The sequence below is a fragment of the Mobula birostris genome, chromosome 8 (assembly GCF_030028105.1).
Source record: "Mobula birostris isolate sMobBir1 chromosome 8, sMobBir1.hap1, whole genome shotgun sequence".
Taxonomy (NCBI): Eukaryota; Metazoa; Chordata; class Chondrichthyes; order Myliobatiformes; family Myliobatidae; genus Mobula; species Mobula birostris.
The window spans coordinates 88,473,697-88,494,252 of NC_092377.1; the positions used below are offsets into that span (position 1 = coordinate 88,473,697).

Sequence of the window (20,556 nt, forward strand, 5' to 3'; positions counted from 1 at the left end):
TGCCGACTTTCCATTTCCTTTCCTCTCTAGATGTTGCCTGACCCTCTGAGTTCTTCGTTTAGCTTATTACTGTTGCAACTGATGGGCTTGTCAGCCTTTTCCTTAAATTGAATGGATTCTCAATTTCACTTGGCCCACTTTCCCTGTTGTGCACTTGCGCCGCAAAAGAATTCGTAGCAAATCATGCATTATTTCCTTGAAAGCCTGCCTAGCTACTGTTACATACTTTAAAATAGATTCAAAGTCTATCACAACCAATCCTCTACTCATACCTTTGTCATTTCCTTTGTTTGGATTTCATAAGACCATTTCATAGGAGCAGAATTAGACCATATAGCCCAGCAGGTCTTCTCCTGTATTCATTCATACTGAGTGTTTTTTTTTCTGAACCCCATATTTCTGTCTTTTCCCCTTAACCCATAACCCCATTACCAATCAAGAACTTATCAATCTCTTCCTTAAATACACCTAATGAATTGGCCTCCACAACCCTCCGTAGCAGCAAGTTCCATAGGATCACCATCCTTGGGCAGAAGAAATTCTTCCTCATTTCAGTTCTAAAGGTACATCCCTTTATTCTGAGGCTATGCCCTTGGATCCTAGACTCCCCTACTAAGACTAAGGAGCTGGTGGTAGACCTGAGGAGAGCTAAGGTACCAGTGACCCCTGTTTCCATCCAGGGGGTCAGTGTGGACATGGTGGAGGATTACAAATACCTGGGGATACGAATTGACAATAAACTGGACTGCTCAAAGAACACTGAGGCTGTCTACAAGAAGGGTCAGAGCCGTCTCTATTTCCTGAGGAGACTGAAGTCCTTTAACATCCGTCGGACGATGTAGAGGATGTTCTACGAGTCTGTGGTGGCCAGTGCGATCATGTTTGCTGTTGTGTGCTGGGGCAGCAGGCTGAGGGTAGCAGACACCAACAAAATCAACAAACTCATTCGTAAGGCCAGTGATGTTGTGAGGATGGAACTGGACTCTCTCACGGTGGTGTCTGAAAAGAGGATGCTGTCTAAGTTGCATGCCATCTTCAGTGCCTCCCATCCACTACATAATGTACTGGTTGGGCACAGGAGTACATTCAGCCAGAGACTCATTCCTCCAAGATGTAGCACAGAGCGTCATAGGAAGTCATTCCTGCCTGTGGCCATCAAACTTTACAACTCCTCCCTTGGAGGGTCAGACACCCTGAGCCAATAGGCTGGTCCTGGACTTATTTCATAATTTACTGGCATAATTTACATATTACTATTTAACTATTTACGGTTCTATTACTATTTATTATTTATGGTGCAACTGTAACGAAAACCAATTTCCCCCGGGATCAATAAAGTATGACTATGACTATGACTAATGGAAACATCCTCTCCATATCCAGTCCACCCGGGCCTTTCGGTATTCGGTGGATTTTAATTTCCATAGAGTACAGACCCAGGGACATCAAATGATCTTCATAAATTCAGCCTTTCTTTCCCAGGATCTTTATTACGAACTTCCTCTGAAACCTTTCTGGGGCCAGCACATCTTCCAGTTTGAATGACATCACCTTTGACCTCAACGTAAATTCCAGTCTTGCAGTCAAGTATATTCAAGACAGAGATTGATAGAGTTTAGGATATTAAGGGAATAGAGGGAGGGTAATGCTAAAGTAAAAGATCATTCCTGTAGAATGGAAGATTGAATGCAAAGGTTCAAACAGCCTTTCCTCCTCCTATTTATGATTTTCTCATATCGATGGATTTTTATAAGGTGAAAGTATCACATGACATTGCTCAAAACCCGAAATAAGTTTTGAACTATGTAGATAATAGAATAGAAGAATCACCTCAAGAGACCCATTAACCCATTCCATATTTTCATTGCATAGCCTACAATTTCTTGAGCAAAGCGTTAAGGGAAATCCTTTCATCAATCAACGAGGCAAATGATTGTTGTTTTAAGTGAAACATTAGGATGAACATGACTGTTGACAGATTGTTGTGTCCATTCTCTGTGCATATAAAGCTGGAAACGGTCCTAGTGCACCCAGTGCCAATGCAGTGTACTGTCCATCTGGGCATCAAGGGTCTGCTTATCGTCTGCCAAGTTCGCCAGCGCTGGTGCCAACTTTGAGGTGCATTTGGCCGAAAGAGAGAACTGAAATTTGGATGTTTGCTGTCCTTCATTACTCTCATGAGCGGGTCTGCTTTGCCAAGCTGTGAACTCCATAAAATGCATCCCTTTTGCAAAGAATGCATCTTGTGAGCGAAGATGTGCATTTGTAGACACAGTGCTTGTGTGTCTAATAAATAGATTCCCTTGTTGCAGCTTATGAATCCTGTAACACCATTTGGTTTGGTTTGTGAGACTCTCACACCACAGCCCTGTTAAAGTGCCTGTTATTTCTCCCCAGTCTGACAAAATGCTGTCCGCTGTTGATGAGTGTGTTCAGCACAAAGACCACGTGAAGAGTGCCTTGGAGCAGCTTGCTGACTCGCAGAAGCAGCTGCGGGTTGAGGAGGAGAGGTTGCTAAATTCGGCAAGCCTGGAGGAAGCCCAGAGACTCCATCTACATCATCAGGTACTGATCTTGCCCACAGAAATGCAGATTGGCTCAGGATTTATGGAGAAGTAGAGACACTTTATTTGTTAGAGTCATAGAACCATACAGCAAAGAATCAGGTCCTTTGGTCCTTTGGCCCTTCAGGTGTGCATCTGCCATCAATCACCCATCTACACTACCCTAATTTTACTTCTTCTCTCCACATACCAATCAATGCTTTTGAGATTCTATTAAACCTAGAAATTAAGTCTTGGCCACTGAACAACCTTCATTAAAGGTCACCAGACAGAAAGAAACCACTGGCCCATCCAACACATCCTCTCCAATTATGGTACGAGCCCCATGCATTGACAGTAAAGTTGTTCACCATTTACAGTATCAATTCACTTGATCAGCTGCAGATCAAGTTTTAAAAAAACATTCAATATTGAAAACTGTGGGCCCAAAGGAGAATCAGTGACATTGTCTCCTTGGATTTTCAGGTGGCCTTTGACAAGGTGTCATGCATGAAGCTGCTTAACAAGCTACGAGTCCATGGTGCAGAAAGAGACAGATTAGGAGAATGGGCAACAAACGGCAGATGGATTACAGTATCAGGAAGTGTATGGTCATGCACTTTGGTAGAAGAAATGAAAAGGGTTGATGATTTTCTAAATGGAGAGAAAATACAAAAAAACTGAGGCGCAAAGGGACTTAGGAATAGTGGCTTCCCTTCCTCCACTATCAACTCTGCTCTTAAATGCATCTCCCCCATTTCATGTACATCTGCTCTCACCCCATCCTCCCGCCACCCCACTAGGAATAGGGTTCCCCTGGTCCTCAACTACCACCCCACCAGCCTCCGGGTCCAACATATTATTCTCCGTAACTTCCGCCACCTCCAACGGGATCCCACTACTAAGCACATCTTTCCCTCCCCCCCTCTCTGCATTCCGCAGGGATCGCTCCCTATGCAACTCCCTTGTCCATTCGTCCCCCCCATCCCTCCCCACTGATCTCCCTCCTGGCACTTATCCGTGTAAGCGGAACAAGTGCTACACATGCCCTTACACTTCCTCCCTTACCACCATTCAGGGCCCCAAACAGTCCTTCCAGGTGAGGCAACACTTCACCTGTGAGTCGACTGGGGTGATATACTGTGTCCGGTGCTCCCGATGTGGCCTTTTATATATTGGCGAGACCCGACGCAGACTGGGAGACCGCTTTGCTGAACATCTACGCTCTGTCCGCCAGAGAAAGCAGGATCTCCCAGTGGCCACACATTTTAATTCCACATCCCATTCCCATTCTGACATGTCTATCCATGGCCTCCTCTACTGTAAAGATGAAGCCACACTCAGGTTGGAGGAACAACACATTATATTCCGTCTGGGTAGCCTCCAACCTGATGGCATGAACATTGACTTCTCTAACTTCCGCTAAGGCCCCACCTCCCCCTCGTACCCCATCTGTTACTTATTTTTATGCACACATTCTTTCTCTCACTCTCCTTTTTCTCCCTCTGTCCCTCTGAATATACCTCTTGCCCATCCTCTGGGTCCCCCCACCTCCTTGTCTTTCTTCCCGGACCTCCTGTCCCATGATCCTCTCGTATCCCCTTTTGCCTATCACCTGTCCAGCTCTTGGCTCTATCCCTCCCCCTCCTGTCTTCTCCTATTATTTTGGATCTCCCCCTCCCCCTCCAACTTTCAAATCTCTTACTCACTCTTCCTTCAGTTAGTCCTGACGAAGGGTCTCAGACTGAAACGTCGACTGCACCTCTTCCTACAGATGCTGCCTGGCCTGCTGTGTTCACCAGCAACTTTGATGTGTGTTGTTAGGAATCCTTGTGCAGGATTCCCTAAAGGCTAATTTGCATGTTGAGTCTGTGGTGGGGAAGGCAAATGCAATGCTAGCATTCACTTCAAGAGGACTAGAATATAAAAACAGGATGTGATGTTGAGACTTTATAAAGCATTGGTGAGTCCTCACTTGGAGAATTATGAACAGTTTTGAGCCCCTTATCTTAGAAAGGATGAGCTGAAACTGGAGAGGATTCAAAGGAGGTTCACAAAAATGATTCCAGGATTGAATGGCTTGTCATATGAAAAGCATTTGAATGCTCTGGGTCTGTATTCACCAGAATTCAGAAGAATGAGGGGTGACCTCATTGAAACCTATCGAATGGTGAAAGGCCTTGATAGAGTGGATGTGGAGAGGATGTTTCCTATGGTGGGAGACTCTTAAGACCAGAGGACATAGCCTCAAAATAGTAGAGTGTCCTTTTAGAATGGAGATGAGGAGGGATTTATTTTGCCGGAGGGTGGTGAATCTGTGGAATTTGTTGCCACAGGCCACCTTGGAAGCTAGGTCTTTATGTATATTCAAGACAGAGGTTGATAGATTCTTGATTTGTCAGTGTATGAAGGGATACGATGAGAAGGCAGGAAATTGGGGCTGAGAGGAAAATTGGTTCAGCCTTGATGAAATGGCGGTGCAGACTCGATGGGCCAAATGGCCTAATTCTGCTCCTGTATCTTATGGTGTTACGGTCTCATGGAATTCTGCTTCTGGCTTGGTCAGCCCTCTTCACCTGCAGTGACAAACTAATTTTCAACCAATAAGTTTTGGCTGATTGTGGGGTCCAGTTGTGTATACAACCGGTGCAGTGTTTACAACATGACATGTAATTATTTGAACCGTGCTTTCGATTGACCTGAGGATGTGGGAAAAATTAATGCTTACACATCTTCCCAGATACCTAATTGGACATTGTGTCAATTTGAATTAACTCATTTTGGTCTTGGCACTCAATTCCTAATTTCACTGTTATTCAGATTGCTTAAATCGTATTACTAAATTGCAAGTTTTGCAAAACTGGAAAAAACAGAATGGTCAGGTATTAGCCAATGAGCTGCTTTGGAAGCACAGCGAACATTGCGACAATGAAGCTGAAATTGAGCAATGATCTCGGGTGCTGCAGAATCTGTTTCACGTGTAACGAGAAAAGGGAAAAACTTTAATTAACCTTGAAAGTCCCTCCCTAACAGCATTGTTTGAAAACACACGTCTCAAGGCCTCCATCTCATCACCACCCTCTCAAGGGCAACTCGGGACGGGTAGTTAAGTGCTGGCTCAGACTGAGAGGCCCACGTCTGATAGATGAACTAAAAGCTGTCTCTGCTAAAAGCTGGTAGCTCTGACACTGCCACGCTCTTCCAGGACTGATTCTCCAATGGTACTACGTTCCCACATCACCGAGTGACGTGTGGCACTGAAACTCCCCAGTAATGTTTCACTGCAGGCACCTCCCCCATAACATGATCCCTTTCCCATAAAGGCCAACACTCCCATGTGCTGCAGTGGAGTACTTCCTCTGTCAGTGTGGTATCCCCTCATGATGCACAGAGCCCAGAGTGAGTTCACAGAGAACAGGACAGACCAGGAACCGCCCTTCTACCCACAATGTCTGTGCCGAACTTGAGGACAGGTTAAAATACATTTCCTCGGCCTGCATGTGAACCACATCACTCCAGTCCCTGTATCTGCATGCGTCCATCTAAATGCCTCTCAATCACCACTATCATATCTACTTCCGAAGTTATCTCTGCCAGTCTGTTCCAGGGGCCTACCACTCTCTGAGATTCCCCTTTACCATAAGTATATGTTCTCTTGTATTTGAAGTGTTCTGGGTTGGATGAAGGGTGCTGTCAATTAAGATGGGTAGAATAAGCAAGTTTAGGACATTTACGCTGTTAGAAGTTTTCAAAGGCAAATGAATGTGAAACAATTTTTCTTTGGGTGTGAATTTCATTCTGTATGGCTTTAATATGACTTGAGCCATCCTCATTATCCAGCAGTTGGTTCCTGTTCTTTCACCTCTCAGTGTACCTGCTGGTTTCCAAATTCCAATGTCGCCACTTATGATGCTGCCTCAGCCAGGCAACTTCAGCTGAAACCTTTTTGCAAGTTTTTGTTACCTTTGCACGTGATCTTTCCAGAGGTTCCACCACCAGCTCATCTGTATCTCATGCGTGGATCCTGGTCGGCACCAAGTTCTCTTCAATTGTCTCCCTTGTTTTTGCATATGCAGATACCCTGAGGTTTCATCCTTGCTTTCAAATTTCTTCAAGGCCTTGACTCTCCCTTAATCGAATCCTGCCTTCAAACATTCTGGGATCTCTGGGTTCCTCTGAGTCCAGCCTCATGTCTATCTCTCACTTCCTTCAACCCTTCATTATGCTTTTAGCTCTCTAGATCCTAGATCCTGGAACTTCCTTCCTTAAACCATCTGCCTCTCTTCCCCCCCCCCCCGCCCTTCATAAAGATCAGATTCGTTGACCACAATTTTTGTCACCAGTTCTGATATTGCCTTAAATAATTCCAATTCAATTTTTTTGACAATATTTCTGTGATATTTTTGAAATGTTACCGCTCTCAAGGTTCCTAATTACATCCAAATGCTGCTGTTATTCTGTAATTGTTTTTTTCTGTAAAGTAAAATAGTTTTGACTCCGCAAACACGCAGGAGCAAGTCAAGCAGTGGATGGCGCAGAGACTCGATGTACAACAGCTGTTTGCTCGTGGGAAGGAGCTGCATGGTGCTGCCGACCTGACCGAGTCCAGCCTACGAGAACTGCAAAGCCAAGAGGCTGTCTTCAATGAAATGGGGAAAGCAGTGGAGGATCAGCAGAAGGAACTGAAGGTAAAGTTCACTCTAAGTCAGGGTGATATGGAGAAGAGCTTATTGCCAAGCATTTGTTCCATTGGTCGTGGGTTTGAGAGAAGTCCAAGAAGACTGTGTGTTTCTGGCAAATTCTGCAGTTGTGGAATGCACGACCAAGTCATGAGATGTGTTACCGATCTAAATGTCTGAATATGAGAACGTCTGCAGATGCTGGAAATCCAGAGCAACACACACACACACCAAGTTCTGGAGGAACTCAGCAAGTCAGTCCATGTTTTGGGCCGAGACCCTTCTTCAGGACTGGAATGGAAGGGGGAAGATGCCAGAATAAAAAGGTGGGGGAGGGGAAGGAGGACAGCTAGAAGGTTGTAGACGAAGCCAGGTAGGTAGAAAAGGTAAAGGGCTGGAGACAAAGGAATCTGATAGAGGTGGCAACCAGAGAAAGGGAAGGAGGACCCGGGGGGAGGTAAGAGGCCAGAGTGGGGAATAGAAGAAGAGGGCAGGGCTGGGAAAACAAGGATTTCCCGTGTTTTGTATGGTGCCGAGCTTCCAAACTGAGGCAGCCGACCCAGGAGGTGACTGCTTCATCCCGGTCTGACATGCCCTTCAAGTAGTGAAGAGGCTCTGGAGAGGCAAGAGGCATAGCTGGAGGAATATCGAGCCTCTGCCTTTCTCCAGTAAAGTAAGTATTTATGAAACACAAGGGTTTCTGCAGATGCTGGAAATCCAGAGCAACATACAGAAAATGCTGGAGAAACTCAGCGGGTCAGGCATCATCTATGGAGAAGAATGAATGTTGTTCTGATGAAGAGTCAAGGTTCAAGCTACATTTGTTAGATTGGTATGTATCAGTACACAACTCGGAGATGCATCTTCTCCAGACAGTCACAAAACAAAGAAAACCATGGAAGCCATTCAAAGGAAAAAATCAACCTTCCCATGCACAAAAAAATACCAAATCATGCAAACGGCAACAAGACCTTCAAAGCCCACCCCCCACACAAAGACAAACAAATCGTGCAAACTGCAACAAGACCTTCAAAGCCCACCCCCCCACACAAATACAAACAAATCATGCAAACGGCAACAAGACCTTCAAAGCCCACCCCCCCACACAAATACAAACAAATCGTGCAAACGGCAACAAGACCTTCAAAGCCCACCCCCACACACAAAGACAAACAAATCGTGCAAAGGGGAACAAGAAAAACAAGCCCCCAGTGCAATATTACAATTTGTGCAAATGGCAACAAGAACATCAAACCCCTCACTAGCAAAAAAAAACAAACAAACTGTGCAAACGGCTACAAGAAAGAACGGGCGAAAACACAGAGTATAAAAGCATAAAACTGAAAGAGTCCAAGTGAACTACAGTCCAATCCGTAAATTGCAGACCCAGAACTTCGGTGTCATGCTCCTACAGCACTGACGGAGAGAGAACATTCGAATGCAGGGGCCTTCCCTCAAGAGCAACGAGCAAGAGACAGTCATCCAGCAGCAGTGAGGGACAGGCTGGTAGACTGGGCTGAACACTCACTCACCTTCTGCACTCGCCTCGATGATTCAATTTTCTTGGCGCTTTAATCAGCGAGAGATGAAGTTGGTCAAGGGCTCTGAGCTTCTGGGCCTCGAGGCCACTCAGCTCCTGGAATCTTCTCGGAGACAGCAAAGATCCAGATCGCTCAATTTTTGTTCAAGCTGTAGATTACAGGCCCCAACAATACCAGAAACACATTTAAAGTAAAAAGAAGACATAAAAGAAGTGAAAGAAACAATTTCGTGGACTATCTGGAAGGTGTCGCCCGAGGTAGAGTTGTTAACTGGCACCATTTTGATTGAAATGCTGACTGCTTATTCCTCTCCATAGATGGTTCCTCCAGCATTTTGTGTGTATTGCTCTGGATTTCCAGCTGAATCTTCTGTGCTTATAAAGTATTCTGCAGCTTGTCCAACTCTATGCTAGTCCAGTCAGTGCTTTCCCAGGGATGTTGATGGTGGGCTACTTGGCAATGCTATTGGGTATCATGGGGAGATGGTTATTGCAGGGCACTTGCAAATGAAGGAAAACAACCATCGATAGCACCATGAGGTCTAGTGGCATTTGTGGTAGGTGAAGCTGATTTGTTGATTTTCCTTCTGGTAAAGGCAACACTCATCGAGTGGCAGCTCTTTGAGGAAGAGAGGGGGGAATTGATGGAATTTCTGGCTCGTGCTGGAACCAAGGTGGATTGCAATCGCCCCTTCAGCAGCCTGGAAAGCCTCGGCTCAGAGCTGGATCAAATGAAGGTAATTTTACTGGCTCACAATCAGATGTCCTTGAAACTCTGAGCTCCAGTTTGTGAGTAAAATTGGACTTTGTGCATGGAAAATTGAAAATTCAGAAATTTCATACAGTTTTCAAAGAATGAAATACCCTGGGGCAGTATCTCAAGAATATTTCCTTTTGGGGTCATATTTATTTTAAACTGTTTAACCTTCTCTTTTGCGGTTATTGATGTTCCCAGTGTTTTACTGCCAAGATACACATATCATATCTCCCAGCGTGTGGTGCCTGCTGGTTTCTGACAGCTCTTTCACTGCTTGTGTGTCTTTGTGTGTGACAGGCAATTTGCAGAGACAGTGAAACTAAGACAGCTCAAGCTGAAAGCCTGTTATACAAATCTGAAGACATCAAACTTGGTCCAAAGAGTAAGAGCTCCCTGCAGCAACACACCAGAGAGATGAGCGAGAAAGCTGGGAAAGTACAGGAATCCCTAAGGAACTAGTAAGTCTTCATCCTCTCTATTGTTGTCTTGCCATATTAACACTTACTCAGTGTTAATTTCCTCGATAAGCAGCATCTCTTGCATTCCTGCTCTTTTTCCATAGCATTTAATACCTGTTTTCCTTTAATCACCTGTACGTTAACATCGTCTCTGCTTCGGTTACTAACTCCAGTAATGCACTCCATTGCCTCACAACCCTCTGTGTTGACTGATGCTTCTGCCATAAATCTTCTGTCTACAAGATACACAGCCAAATACTGTTGGAGGCTGATTTCATCGTTTGCCTTCTGCAAGATGGTTTGATAAGAATAAGTTACCCTGTTCACACTGTGCCTTGAACTTAGATCAGTAGCTTTTCTACTAGAAATAATGATGCTTATCTGCAGTATCTGCCTATTCTCCATAAGAATGGACATCTGTCATTTAAGCCCATTGCCCATTATGACAGATCTCCAGAGATTTTCTTATTCGTTGTTATAAAAGCCTGCTGCTTTTACCCTGACGATTATTTCAGTCCATTCTTTATTAGTTTGAAATCTGTCACTTTAGTTCATTGCCCACGATGATGTGCCATTTTAATGAATTTTTAAATTGTTAATTTTTGCTGAGAGTCTCATCCCTGCTGTTACTCTCATAGTCACGTGCACACGGACACCCGTGCATGCATCCTGCACACACGCCACACACATGCCCCGCATACAGTACTGCGTAAAGGCTTAGGCACATTCTGTATATCTATACAGCAAGAGTGTCTAAGGCTTTTGCACAGTACTGTATTTGTCAATGTGGAGCGGAGAGTGAGTTTGTAAATCTGGCGGGAGCAAAAACTGTTGGGAATGGTGAATGAAGGTGGAGCACTGCAGGAAGGGTGTGGGACAGGTGGCAGAGAAGGAGTGCCTGGGCGGTGGGGGAGGTGTGGGTTCAGGCACACCCAGCCCTGAGACACCAGGCAAGGCCATTTGATTCCAAACAATTGGCTTATTGATCGTTACAGAATGTCTCTCTGGTGCTTCCTGCTCCCTCCCCTCCCCCTTCACCATTTCACAACCATGTCCCCTCCTTTTCCCAACCATGTTTCCTCTCCCTGTCCCCTTCCCACTCTCAGTCCACAATAGAGACCCATATCAAAATCAAATTTATCATCACTCACATATGTCATGAAATTTGTTTTTTTATGGCAGTAATACAGTGCAACACATAAAATTACTACAGTATTCTGCAAAAGTCTTAAAGCTATGTATATGTGTGTGTGTGTGACTAAGACTTTTGCACAGTACTCTATATGGACTGACCCCACACGCACATGCACGCACGCACGACTTGGATGGTCTCATGGGTTTTAGTGTCACTAGTTAGTCCTCGACACGCGACACTGACATTCAAGGAAATGGACACATGGACATTAGTAGCCATGGTTCAACGAGGAGAGAGATGGATGGTTACTGATGAATTTCATAAATCTGAACGCACAGCTGACAATATATGGAGCGGAGAGAGTAAGTTTTTGAGAGGACTCTAAGTCTGAGGAAGATTACTGAGGTAGGGATAGACAGGGCATGGATGGGCGAAGAAAAGAGCTTGAGAAGATTAAGCTCAGTGATCTCAAGGACCCATTACTGAAAACCCTGCAATCTACACTGACCCAGGGGATTTAAACTTCCTGCCTTTTGCCAATCCCATTTGGTTTTGTGCTTTTCTCCATATGCACCTCTCCAGCCTTTCTACTGTCATCAGTACTGTTGATTGAAGAGAAATCTAGAAGATGGTTTATTTTGACCCATTTCTATTAATTTCACAAGTGTCTTTCTTTTTTGCTTCAGTGTGAAGCACCTGGAAGAGATCAAAAGTTTGTGGGAGAATTTTTTGGCGGAGTTTGAGTCATTGGGGCACTGGATGACAGATGAACAGAAAGAGCTAGATGCCGTGCAGGATTTGTCTATCCCATTGGAGGAAAAGCTCTCCAAAGTTAAGGTAAGTTGCCCCTTCCTATAATGATAATTCTAAACTTTGAAATCTATCTTTGAAAATGATAAAATCATGGCTCCTTCTTCAGGGAAAAAAAAACTGAAAAATAAAAACAACCAATCTATGTCTTTGACTTGTAGCATCTTCTTGACACAGTTCTTGGTAAGTCTAAAGAACTTAAAAGTTTGGAAGAAGAGTCGCAGAAGCTGAGCCAGTTCGTCACCTCAGGCGAGATTGCACACGTGAAGGCCCGATTGACACAACTAACTAGGCAGTGGGAAGAACTCCATCAAAACACCCTGGAGGTGAATAGCAAACTGGGGGACCGAGTCTCACTGCAGCAGAAGTATGAGGAGGACTTCAAAAAGGTATCTGCACGATGAAAGAACTTTAAAGTTACTCTGCGCTTGACTATCATGTGAAAGAGCAGTCCAGTAGGATGAAGGACTGTTTTTATAAAGTGATGTAATACTGGCGTCTTTAGCTTCCCTTCATGCTACCTCTTCACATATTGGTTCAGGAGCACCAAGATGTTAACTGAAAAGAGAAACTTACATACTAAGGCAACTTCGGATTATCATGATGATGAACTGATTCTCATCTGCAGATTTTCAATTACATAGAGAAACAGAACGATTCCTGCCTCTAAACCTTAATATTTTATCTTATTCATTCTTCGTTTAGTTCTTCATTGGTATTGTATGTGCTTTGCCTTTTAATATCTCTACAGGTCCAACAGATGCTAATCGACATGGAGACAACGTTGAAGGGCAAGAGCAATAAGTGCTGCTCAGCATCTGAGGCTAAACAACTGTTACAGGCTCACCTGGTATGTTCATAGTTCTGTGGTATGGTTCATGGTGAGTCAGGGGTTATGGTGGACAGGGGAAGGGAGCTGCGGTCTGTAAGTGAGGGAAGGACAGAGATATTCAATGAAAGAATTTGGAAAATTATAGTGAGCCCAGTGTTTCTCTGAAATAAATGTAAAACAAAGTAGCTCTGTTATTCTGACAGATAATAACTGTATCTGATGAACTTATGTCTTTGTTTATGGCAAGAAACAAAAAAAGAGTTTTATAGAGTCATAGAGAAGTACAGTACAGAAACAGGCCCTTTGGCCCATCTAGTCCATGCTAAAACCATTTAAAATGCCTACTCCCCTTGACCTGTACTGGGACCATAGCCCTCCATACCCCCACCATCCATGTACCTATCCAAACTTCACTTAAACGTTGAAATTGAGCTTGCATGCACCACTTGTGGTGGCAGCTCATTCCACGTTCTCACAACCCTCTGAGTGAAAGAGTTTCACCTCATGTTCTCTTCAAACTTTTCACCTTTCACTCTTAAGCCATGGCCTCTGGTTGTAGTCCCACCCAACCTCAGTGGAAAAAGCCTGCTGGCATTTATTCTATCTATACCCCTCATAATTTTGTATACCTCTATTAAATATCTCAATTTTCTATGTTCTAAGGAATACAGTCTTAATCTATTCAATCTTTCCTTATAACTCAGGTCCTCCAGACCCGGCAACATTCTTATAATTTTCTTTGTACTCTTTCAATCTTATTTACATCTTTCCTGTATGTAGGTGAACAAAACTGCGTACAACACTCCAAATTAGACCCCACCAGCGTCCTATACAACTTCAACATAACATCCCATCTCCTGTACTCAATATTTTGATTTATAACGGCTAATGTGCTAGAAGCTTTCTTTACGACCCTATCTACCAGTGACACCACTTTCAATGAATTACGGGCCTATATTCTCAGATCTTAGCTGGCTGTTGGCGTAGTGGCATCAGCGCTGGACTTTGGAGTGAAGGCTGCCGTGTTCGAATCCAGCCAGCTCGCTTCCACGCTTTCCATCCGTGCTGGATTGAGGATTGAGCATTGAGCTAGCAACTCGGCCTCATAAAAATAAGAAAGCCCGCTAAAAAAACACTGTCATGACGGCGTCCTGATAACTCCACTCAGAGTTGAGGGCTTTCTTCTTCTTCATTCTTAGATCTCGTTGTTCTGGCACACTCCTCGGTGCCCTATCGTTCACTGTGTAAGACCTACCCTGGTTGGTCCTTCTGAAGTGCAAAACCTTGCACTTATCTGCATTAAATTCCATCTGCCATTTTTCCAGCTGATTTTTCCATCCCTCTGCAAGCCATGATAGCCTTCCTTGCTGTCCACTACACCCCTAATCTTACCAGCCACATGATTGATATAGATGAGAAAGAACAAAGGACCCAGCACTGATCCCTGTGGCACCCCACTAGTCAAAGGCTTCCAGTCAGAGAGGCAACCCTCTACTACCACTCTCTGGCTTCTCCCACAAAGCCAATGTCTAATCCAATTTACTACCTCATCCTGAATGCCGAGCGACTGAACCTTCTTGACCAACCTTCCATGCGGAACCTTGTCAAATGCCTTGCTAAAGTCCATGTAGACAACATCCACTGCCTTACCTTCATCCACTTTACCGGTAACTTCATTGAAAAACTCTACGAGATTGGTTAGACATGGCCTACCACGCAGGAAGCCATGCTGACTATCCTTAATCAGTCCGTGTCAATCGAAATACATGTATATTTAGTCCTTTAGAATACCTTCCAATAACTTTCCCACAACTGATGTCTGACTCACTGGCCTATAATTTCTGTTCCCTTAACTAATGAATCCCCAATCACCACAGCGTGCCTCTTCTCCCCCCTTCCTTCTGAGTCACAGAGGCAGACTCAGTGCCAGAGACCCGACTACTGTGACTTTCCTTTGTTAGGTAAACCCCCTCAGCATTATCCAAAGTGATATATCTGTTGTTGAGGGAGATGGCCACGGGTACTCTGCATTGGCTCCTTGACCCCTTTCCCCTTCCTGTCACCCAGTTTCCTGTATCCTACACCTTGGGTGTAACTGCTTCTCTATATGTCCTATCTATTAGCCCCTCAGCCTCCCAAATGATCTGGAGTTCATCTCGTTCCAGCTCCAATTCCTTAACTCGGATTGTTAGAAGCTGCAGCTAGATGTACTTCTTGCAGTTGTAGTCGTCAGGGACACTGGAGGTCGCCCCGCCTTCCCACATCCTGCAAGAGGAGCATTCCAGTATCCTGCCTGACTTCTCTAGTGTTCTAACTAATCAAATGTAAAGAATTAGGGGTGGGGAGACCTCTATCTGCAGCTTTTCTTTTCTGCCTTCATCGACTGAAGCCTCAAAGAGCTAATGCCGCAAAACGTCCACTCTAACTCTGTTCACTCTAGTGATGGCCACTCCACGCCCCTACCTTCCTTTAATTTGTTCTTGCTAAACAATCCCAAATGCCAATAAATCACTGGCCAAAGCTCCAAAAAAACTGCCGTGAGTTGCTGCCTTTTTATACTCGGTCAGTGAACCTGAGTGAATTCCATCCTCGCAAGCTTCTGCTCTGGTCAAAGTTTGGGAACTGTTTAATTAAATAATATTTATTTAACCGGGAATTGTTCTATTATTGTCACACAGACAGATACAGTCAAAAACTTTGTTTTGCAGGGCAACCATGTGGATTGTTTCAAATGTAATCAAGGTTGTACAAAGGGAAACCAGTAGGAGAATGTAGAATGTAGTGTTATAGTTACAGAGAATGTGCAGTATGGGGCCATGACAACGGAGAGTGAGAGATCAAGAGCCAATCTTATCATACAAGAGATCTGTTCAAAGGTCTGATAACAGTGGGATAGAGCAGTTCTTAACCCTGATGGTACTGAAGTTGTTTTCAAGCTTTTGTGTCTTCTGCCTGAAAGAAGTGGGGAGAAGAGGGAATGTCCAGGTGGGTGGGGCCTTTATTTGGCTTTAATTATATTTGACTTCATAATAAAGTGGTTCTTTCATTATGAAGTAATTCTAATATTACTGGCAGTTTCTGATTGTTTTGGTAACATCTTTGGGATGCAGGACTTTTTTCTTCAATAGCTCTCTCCTCACCAGACATTCCTTACAGATGTTGATAGCCCTTTAACAAAATGCCTACAGACATGAATAAGTCATGCAGTTTCGGTAATAGGCCGTAATGGTAAAGGTCTGCTCGGAGCCATTTCTGATTTGTTCACTGCATTCTACAGTACATTTGCCAACAAAGAGAGTGAAATGTTCACTTTAACTCTGATTGTATAATGCAGCGTGTGATTGACTTCCTTCTGCAGTGGCCCCAAACAATCTCATCCTTTCAAAGACCAAATTATCCCAGATTGTGTCCTTAAGCTTTTTCTTTGGTTCTTTTTTTATTTATTTTGTTCTGTGCTAACAAATTTTCATGCACAAGAAGTTACAGTTTTTACTCACCCTGGTTTCCTCTGCACAGAAATTCTATCAAACCATTGATCAGATGAAAAGTCAAATGGTGTCACTCTCAACGAGCGCCCGCAAGGTCAGCAACCCGAGCGAAGCTGCTCAGCGACTAAGTACCCTGCAGGAAAAGTTCGAGGATTTGCAAGTTTGTGTCAAGGAGATGGAAGAAGAGCTGGAAAACAGGACGTCTCTCTGGCAGAAGTATGTAGCCTGGTGAAGCTCCCACTATCTTCACTAGACATTCCTTACAGACGTAAGGAAGGCATACTTAGTTAATTTTTCACTGACTGCTTCAGCACACGTGGCTACTTTCCCAAGGTGCCACAGTCAACAGACTCCAGAGCAAATCACCCTGTTCCTGTTTTCTTGTGTTCATACTGTACAATGAAAGTGCATTGCATGAAAATACGCACTCAGTGCGCGACAAAGCATTTAATGTACGTTGTACAAAGAGGCATCTGCAGGGATGCACAAACACACAATGTATTACATAGTCACTGCAATGTTATAAGCCTACAGCACTTCATTAGCTGGTTGCAATTTTACTGTGGTACAATCTACCTATCAACAGCCTGGGTCTTTAGTTTTCTCCATTTCCCTCCTAAAGATACAGCTAACAAATAATTAGTTAATTAAGGCTTCCTATATAGAGAGGGAACAAAACTCTTTCCCTTGTTAATTGTTCAGCTTACTTAAACAGAGTCATGGCAACATGGACAAAATGCCAGAGGAACTCAGCAGGCCAGGCAGCATCTATGGGAAAGAGTAAACCGTTGACACTTCAGGCAGAGACGTTCATCAGGACCCCTCATCATCCTTGCATTGTGCTCCTGCTGAATGGCTGAAGGGATCCAGCATATTCTGGCAGTGAAGGGGGGCTGAAATTATCTCATCCAACACAAAGTGTGACTTTATGTGACCTTATGTAGTCAGTTCAAGGGCAGTTGAAAATTGTCATCTGCTCTCTGACTGGAAGTAATCTGAAGTGTTGAACCTGTAACTGATTCACTTGATAGGCCATCTTGTGCCACATCCATCCGGTAGATAATGTTATTATCTTATAAGTTTAGGCTTAATCAAAACTTGGCAAATACATAGGTTCAAGGAATTATTGAAACAGATTCCAATGTATATGGATTAATAATAGCACATTTCACAAACTAATGACACAGCAGTTAATACTCAGTGACATGGGCTCAATCCTAACCTTGAATGCTGTCTGTGTGGACTGTAAAACTTTCCCTAGATGCTCCAGTCCCCTTTCCGTCACAAAGGACATGCTGGTTAGTGTGTTACTTGACATCTGTAAAGTACCTGTAGTGTAGGTGGGCTAAGTTAGTGAGCATCTGCGGGAATGGCCTGCAGCAGGGGTTCCCAACCTTTGTGATGCCATGGACCAACACTATTAAGCAAAGGGTCCATGGACAGCAGGTTGGGAACCTTTGGACTAAAGGGAAATACGTTGGTTGCCCTGAGAGTTGGTGTAGATTTGTGGTTGTCCCTATGTCATAAGAATATATGAGAAAATATAGGAAATGCAAAGGATTTCCACAGAGTAAATAACGGAAGTCTGCTTTCATGGGTGGGAAACTAGTAACTAAGATAATTTACAAAATAACAAGAGGAGAAATCGGAAGATTTTCTTTTCTGCAACTGGTCGCAGAATGTGTCTGAAGGAGTAGTGGGAGCATAATTCAACAGTATATTTTAGAAGAAAATACTGTTGACAAGTGAAGATGAATATTTTGCTGGGCTTTGGTGAGAGAGCAGGTGAGAGGGACTCATTGGATTGCCCCTTCAGAGATCAAACAGAGGCTTGGGAGGTCGAATGGCTGAGTTCTACAATACAAAATAATCTGCAGATGCTGGGGTCAAAGCAACACTGCTGCCCGACCTGCTGAGTTCCTCCAGCGTGTTGTGAGTGTGGGTTCTACTATGTAGGATTCTTCAGGGAGGTTTACCTTTGAGCGAAGTGTGCATTGTGGAATTTCTCCATTCTGTACTCTGCCTATGAAACTTAGATCTATTGACTCCAAGAAGCCTCATTCATAACTGAAGCACTCTTGTGTATCTGATGTGAGTTGCTCTGTTGTGCCGTCTGCTGCACTTGCAGGAAGGGTCAGGAGGCATTGTTCTTCATTACTGAATTGTGTATAATTTAAATACTTGGTGATTGATAAGTTGATGGCCCTTTGAAGAACCCTATATTTTTTGTTGTTAGATATGAAAAGGACCTGTCGAGCTTCACTTCTTGGCTTGAGAAACATGAAGCAATCACAGGATTGTGGTCACCTTACATCTCTTCCGACCAAGCCAAACTGCAAAATGAAGTGCATACTCTGAAGGTAAACTCCAGGCGATGCTTCAGTGCTTTAGAGAGTTGGTGATGTACTGAGGCTTTGTGCTGTACAACAACATGAGGATTGGATCACTCAGATTAAGGGGATCCATCACCATTGCTTCACAGCTCAGGTGTTACAACTCAATCCCAGTTGCTAGTCAAAGGTGACCCTTTGATCTGGACCAGAGGTGATTTCCTTTCTGGTGTTTCCAGAGATCTTGGTTCATTCACTTGAGGGAGAGCCAACTTCCCAGCGCCTTGGCTTAGACATAAGAAAGAAAGACAAACATCTCTGAGAAGGACATAACTGTCCCAGAGCACTTTTCAGTCATTGAAATACTTATCTTTGAAGTATATCCACTGCTGTGATGTAAGAAACATTATTTACAGTTTGGATAATTAGAGTCAATTGCATTTAAGCTGTAATGAAGTCTGCCTTTGGGCTACCATGCTTTAATTTCTGAAAGGAGCAGAATTTTAGGAATCACATAAATATTTAAAAAGGGAAAAAATATATCTTGCAATTATAAAATACCTTTCACAAATTTGGGTTGTTCAAAGATCTTTTATAACTGAAGTCCCTTTGAACTGTGGTTCTTGTTCTGGTAAGGAAATATATCAGGGTCCCAAAAGCAACAATCAGATAATGATGAGATAAACCATTTCAGTGATATTTATAAATGTCAGACAAAATGCTGGGGAGAAGGTCTTTTACTGTTTCTAATCAATGTCACCGAGCCTTTTACACCCACTTTTTTGGGCAGACATGGCATGATCTAAGGCCACAATTAAATAAGAGGACTTCAGGCACTCTCTTGGAGTAGAACTGATAGTCTGTCTGTGTTGTGTGTTCGAGAGTCCAGAGTGGAACCTGACTCACAGTGAGCTGATGTAAATTATATTCTGCATCACCATTTGTTCGGATAAATATGGCATAATTCTCAATACACTCTCTAATGAGTAAATCTTCCAAAAGCAGCAGTACAATGAATTATTTTTTAAACAGCTGTCTGGAACATTGTCCTGGGTGTTGACTGCCTCTCACTGAGAGAAGCTGGACCTTGCACATCCATGCTCACCTCATTCTAAAGATGCACAGTAGAGAGCATCCTGACAAGCTGCATCACTGCTTGGTATGGAAACTGAACTGCAGTGGACAGGAAGACCTACAACTGGTAGTCAAAACTGCCCAATGCATCACCAACACTAGCCTACCCACCAACGAGGACATGTATACAAAAAGGTGTCAGGAGAGGGCCAGTAACTTCATGAAGGATCTCTCCCACCCTGCTCATGGACTGCTTGTTCCACTCCCATCAGGGAGGAGGCTATGTAGCATCCACACCAGGACCACCAGATTCAAAAGCAATTACTTTCCCAAGCAGTAAGGCTGTTCAACACCTCCACTCGCTAACTCCACCACTACTTTATTACTCTTTGTCAATCACCTTATGGCATAGACTAGCGTCTCTTTATGGACATACAATCAATCTATGTATATAAGCTATCTTATGTATTTATACTTATTGTGTTCTTTTATTATTTTATTATTGGTGTGTTCTTTATCTTTTGTGTTTTTTGTGCTGCTTCAGGTCCACAGTAACAATTAATTTATTCTCCTTTACAGTTGTGTATTGGAATTGACATTAAACAATCCTGAATCTTGAATCTTCACAGATGTTGCTGAAAGTTTCCAAAGTTTTGTTTTCCTAAGTTGGTATCTGTTGACGTTTAGATGAGTGAGAATAGGGTTGACAGGGTTGAGGGGTGATGAGCGGCATTGATCGTGTGGATAGCCAGAGGCTTTTTCTCAGGGCTGAAATGGCTAACATGAGGGGGCATAGTTTTAGAATGCTTCGAAATAGGTATTGAGAGGATGTCAGGGGTAAGATTTTCATACAGAGAATGGTGGGTGCGTGGAATGCACTGCCGGTGGCAGTGGTGGAAGTGGATACAAT

The 20,556-nt window shown here is 43.7% G+C and overlaps 1 protein-coding gene across 9 annotated transcripts in view; it reads left to right on the top strand.

Annotated features, from left to right (window-relative positions):
- Positions 1-20,556, top strand: part of syne1b (spectrin repeat containing, nuclear envelope 1b) — a 500,086-nt gene that overhangs the window by 154,309 nt on the left and 325,221 nt on the right. For all 9 annotated transcript variants that reach the window (XM_072265605.1, XM_072265607.1, XM_072265609.1 and 6 more), the window contains 9 exons: positions 2,398-2,565; positions 7,055-7,231; positions 9,359-9,499; positions 9,817-9,977; positions 11,799-11,949; positions 12,084-12,311; positions 12,674-12,772; positions 16,271-16,458; positions 18,479-18,602. In XM_072265605.1, coding sequence (XP_072121706.1) covers positions 2,398-2,565; positions 7,055-7,231; positions 9,359-9,499; positions 9,817-9,977; positions 11,799-11,949; positions 12,084-12,311; positions 12,674-12,772; positions 16,271-16,458; positions 18,479-18,602 — 1,437 coding nt within the window. The remainder of the gene's footprint in view (positions 1-2,397; positions 2,566-7,054; positions 7,232-9,358; positions 9,500-9,816; positions 9,978-11,798; positions 11,950-12,083; positions 12,312-12,673; positions 12,773-16,270; positions 16,459-18,478; positions 18,603-20,556) is intronic.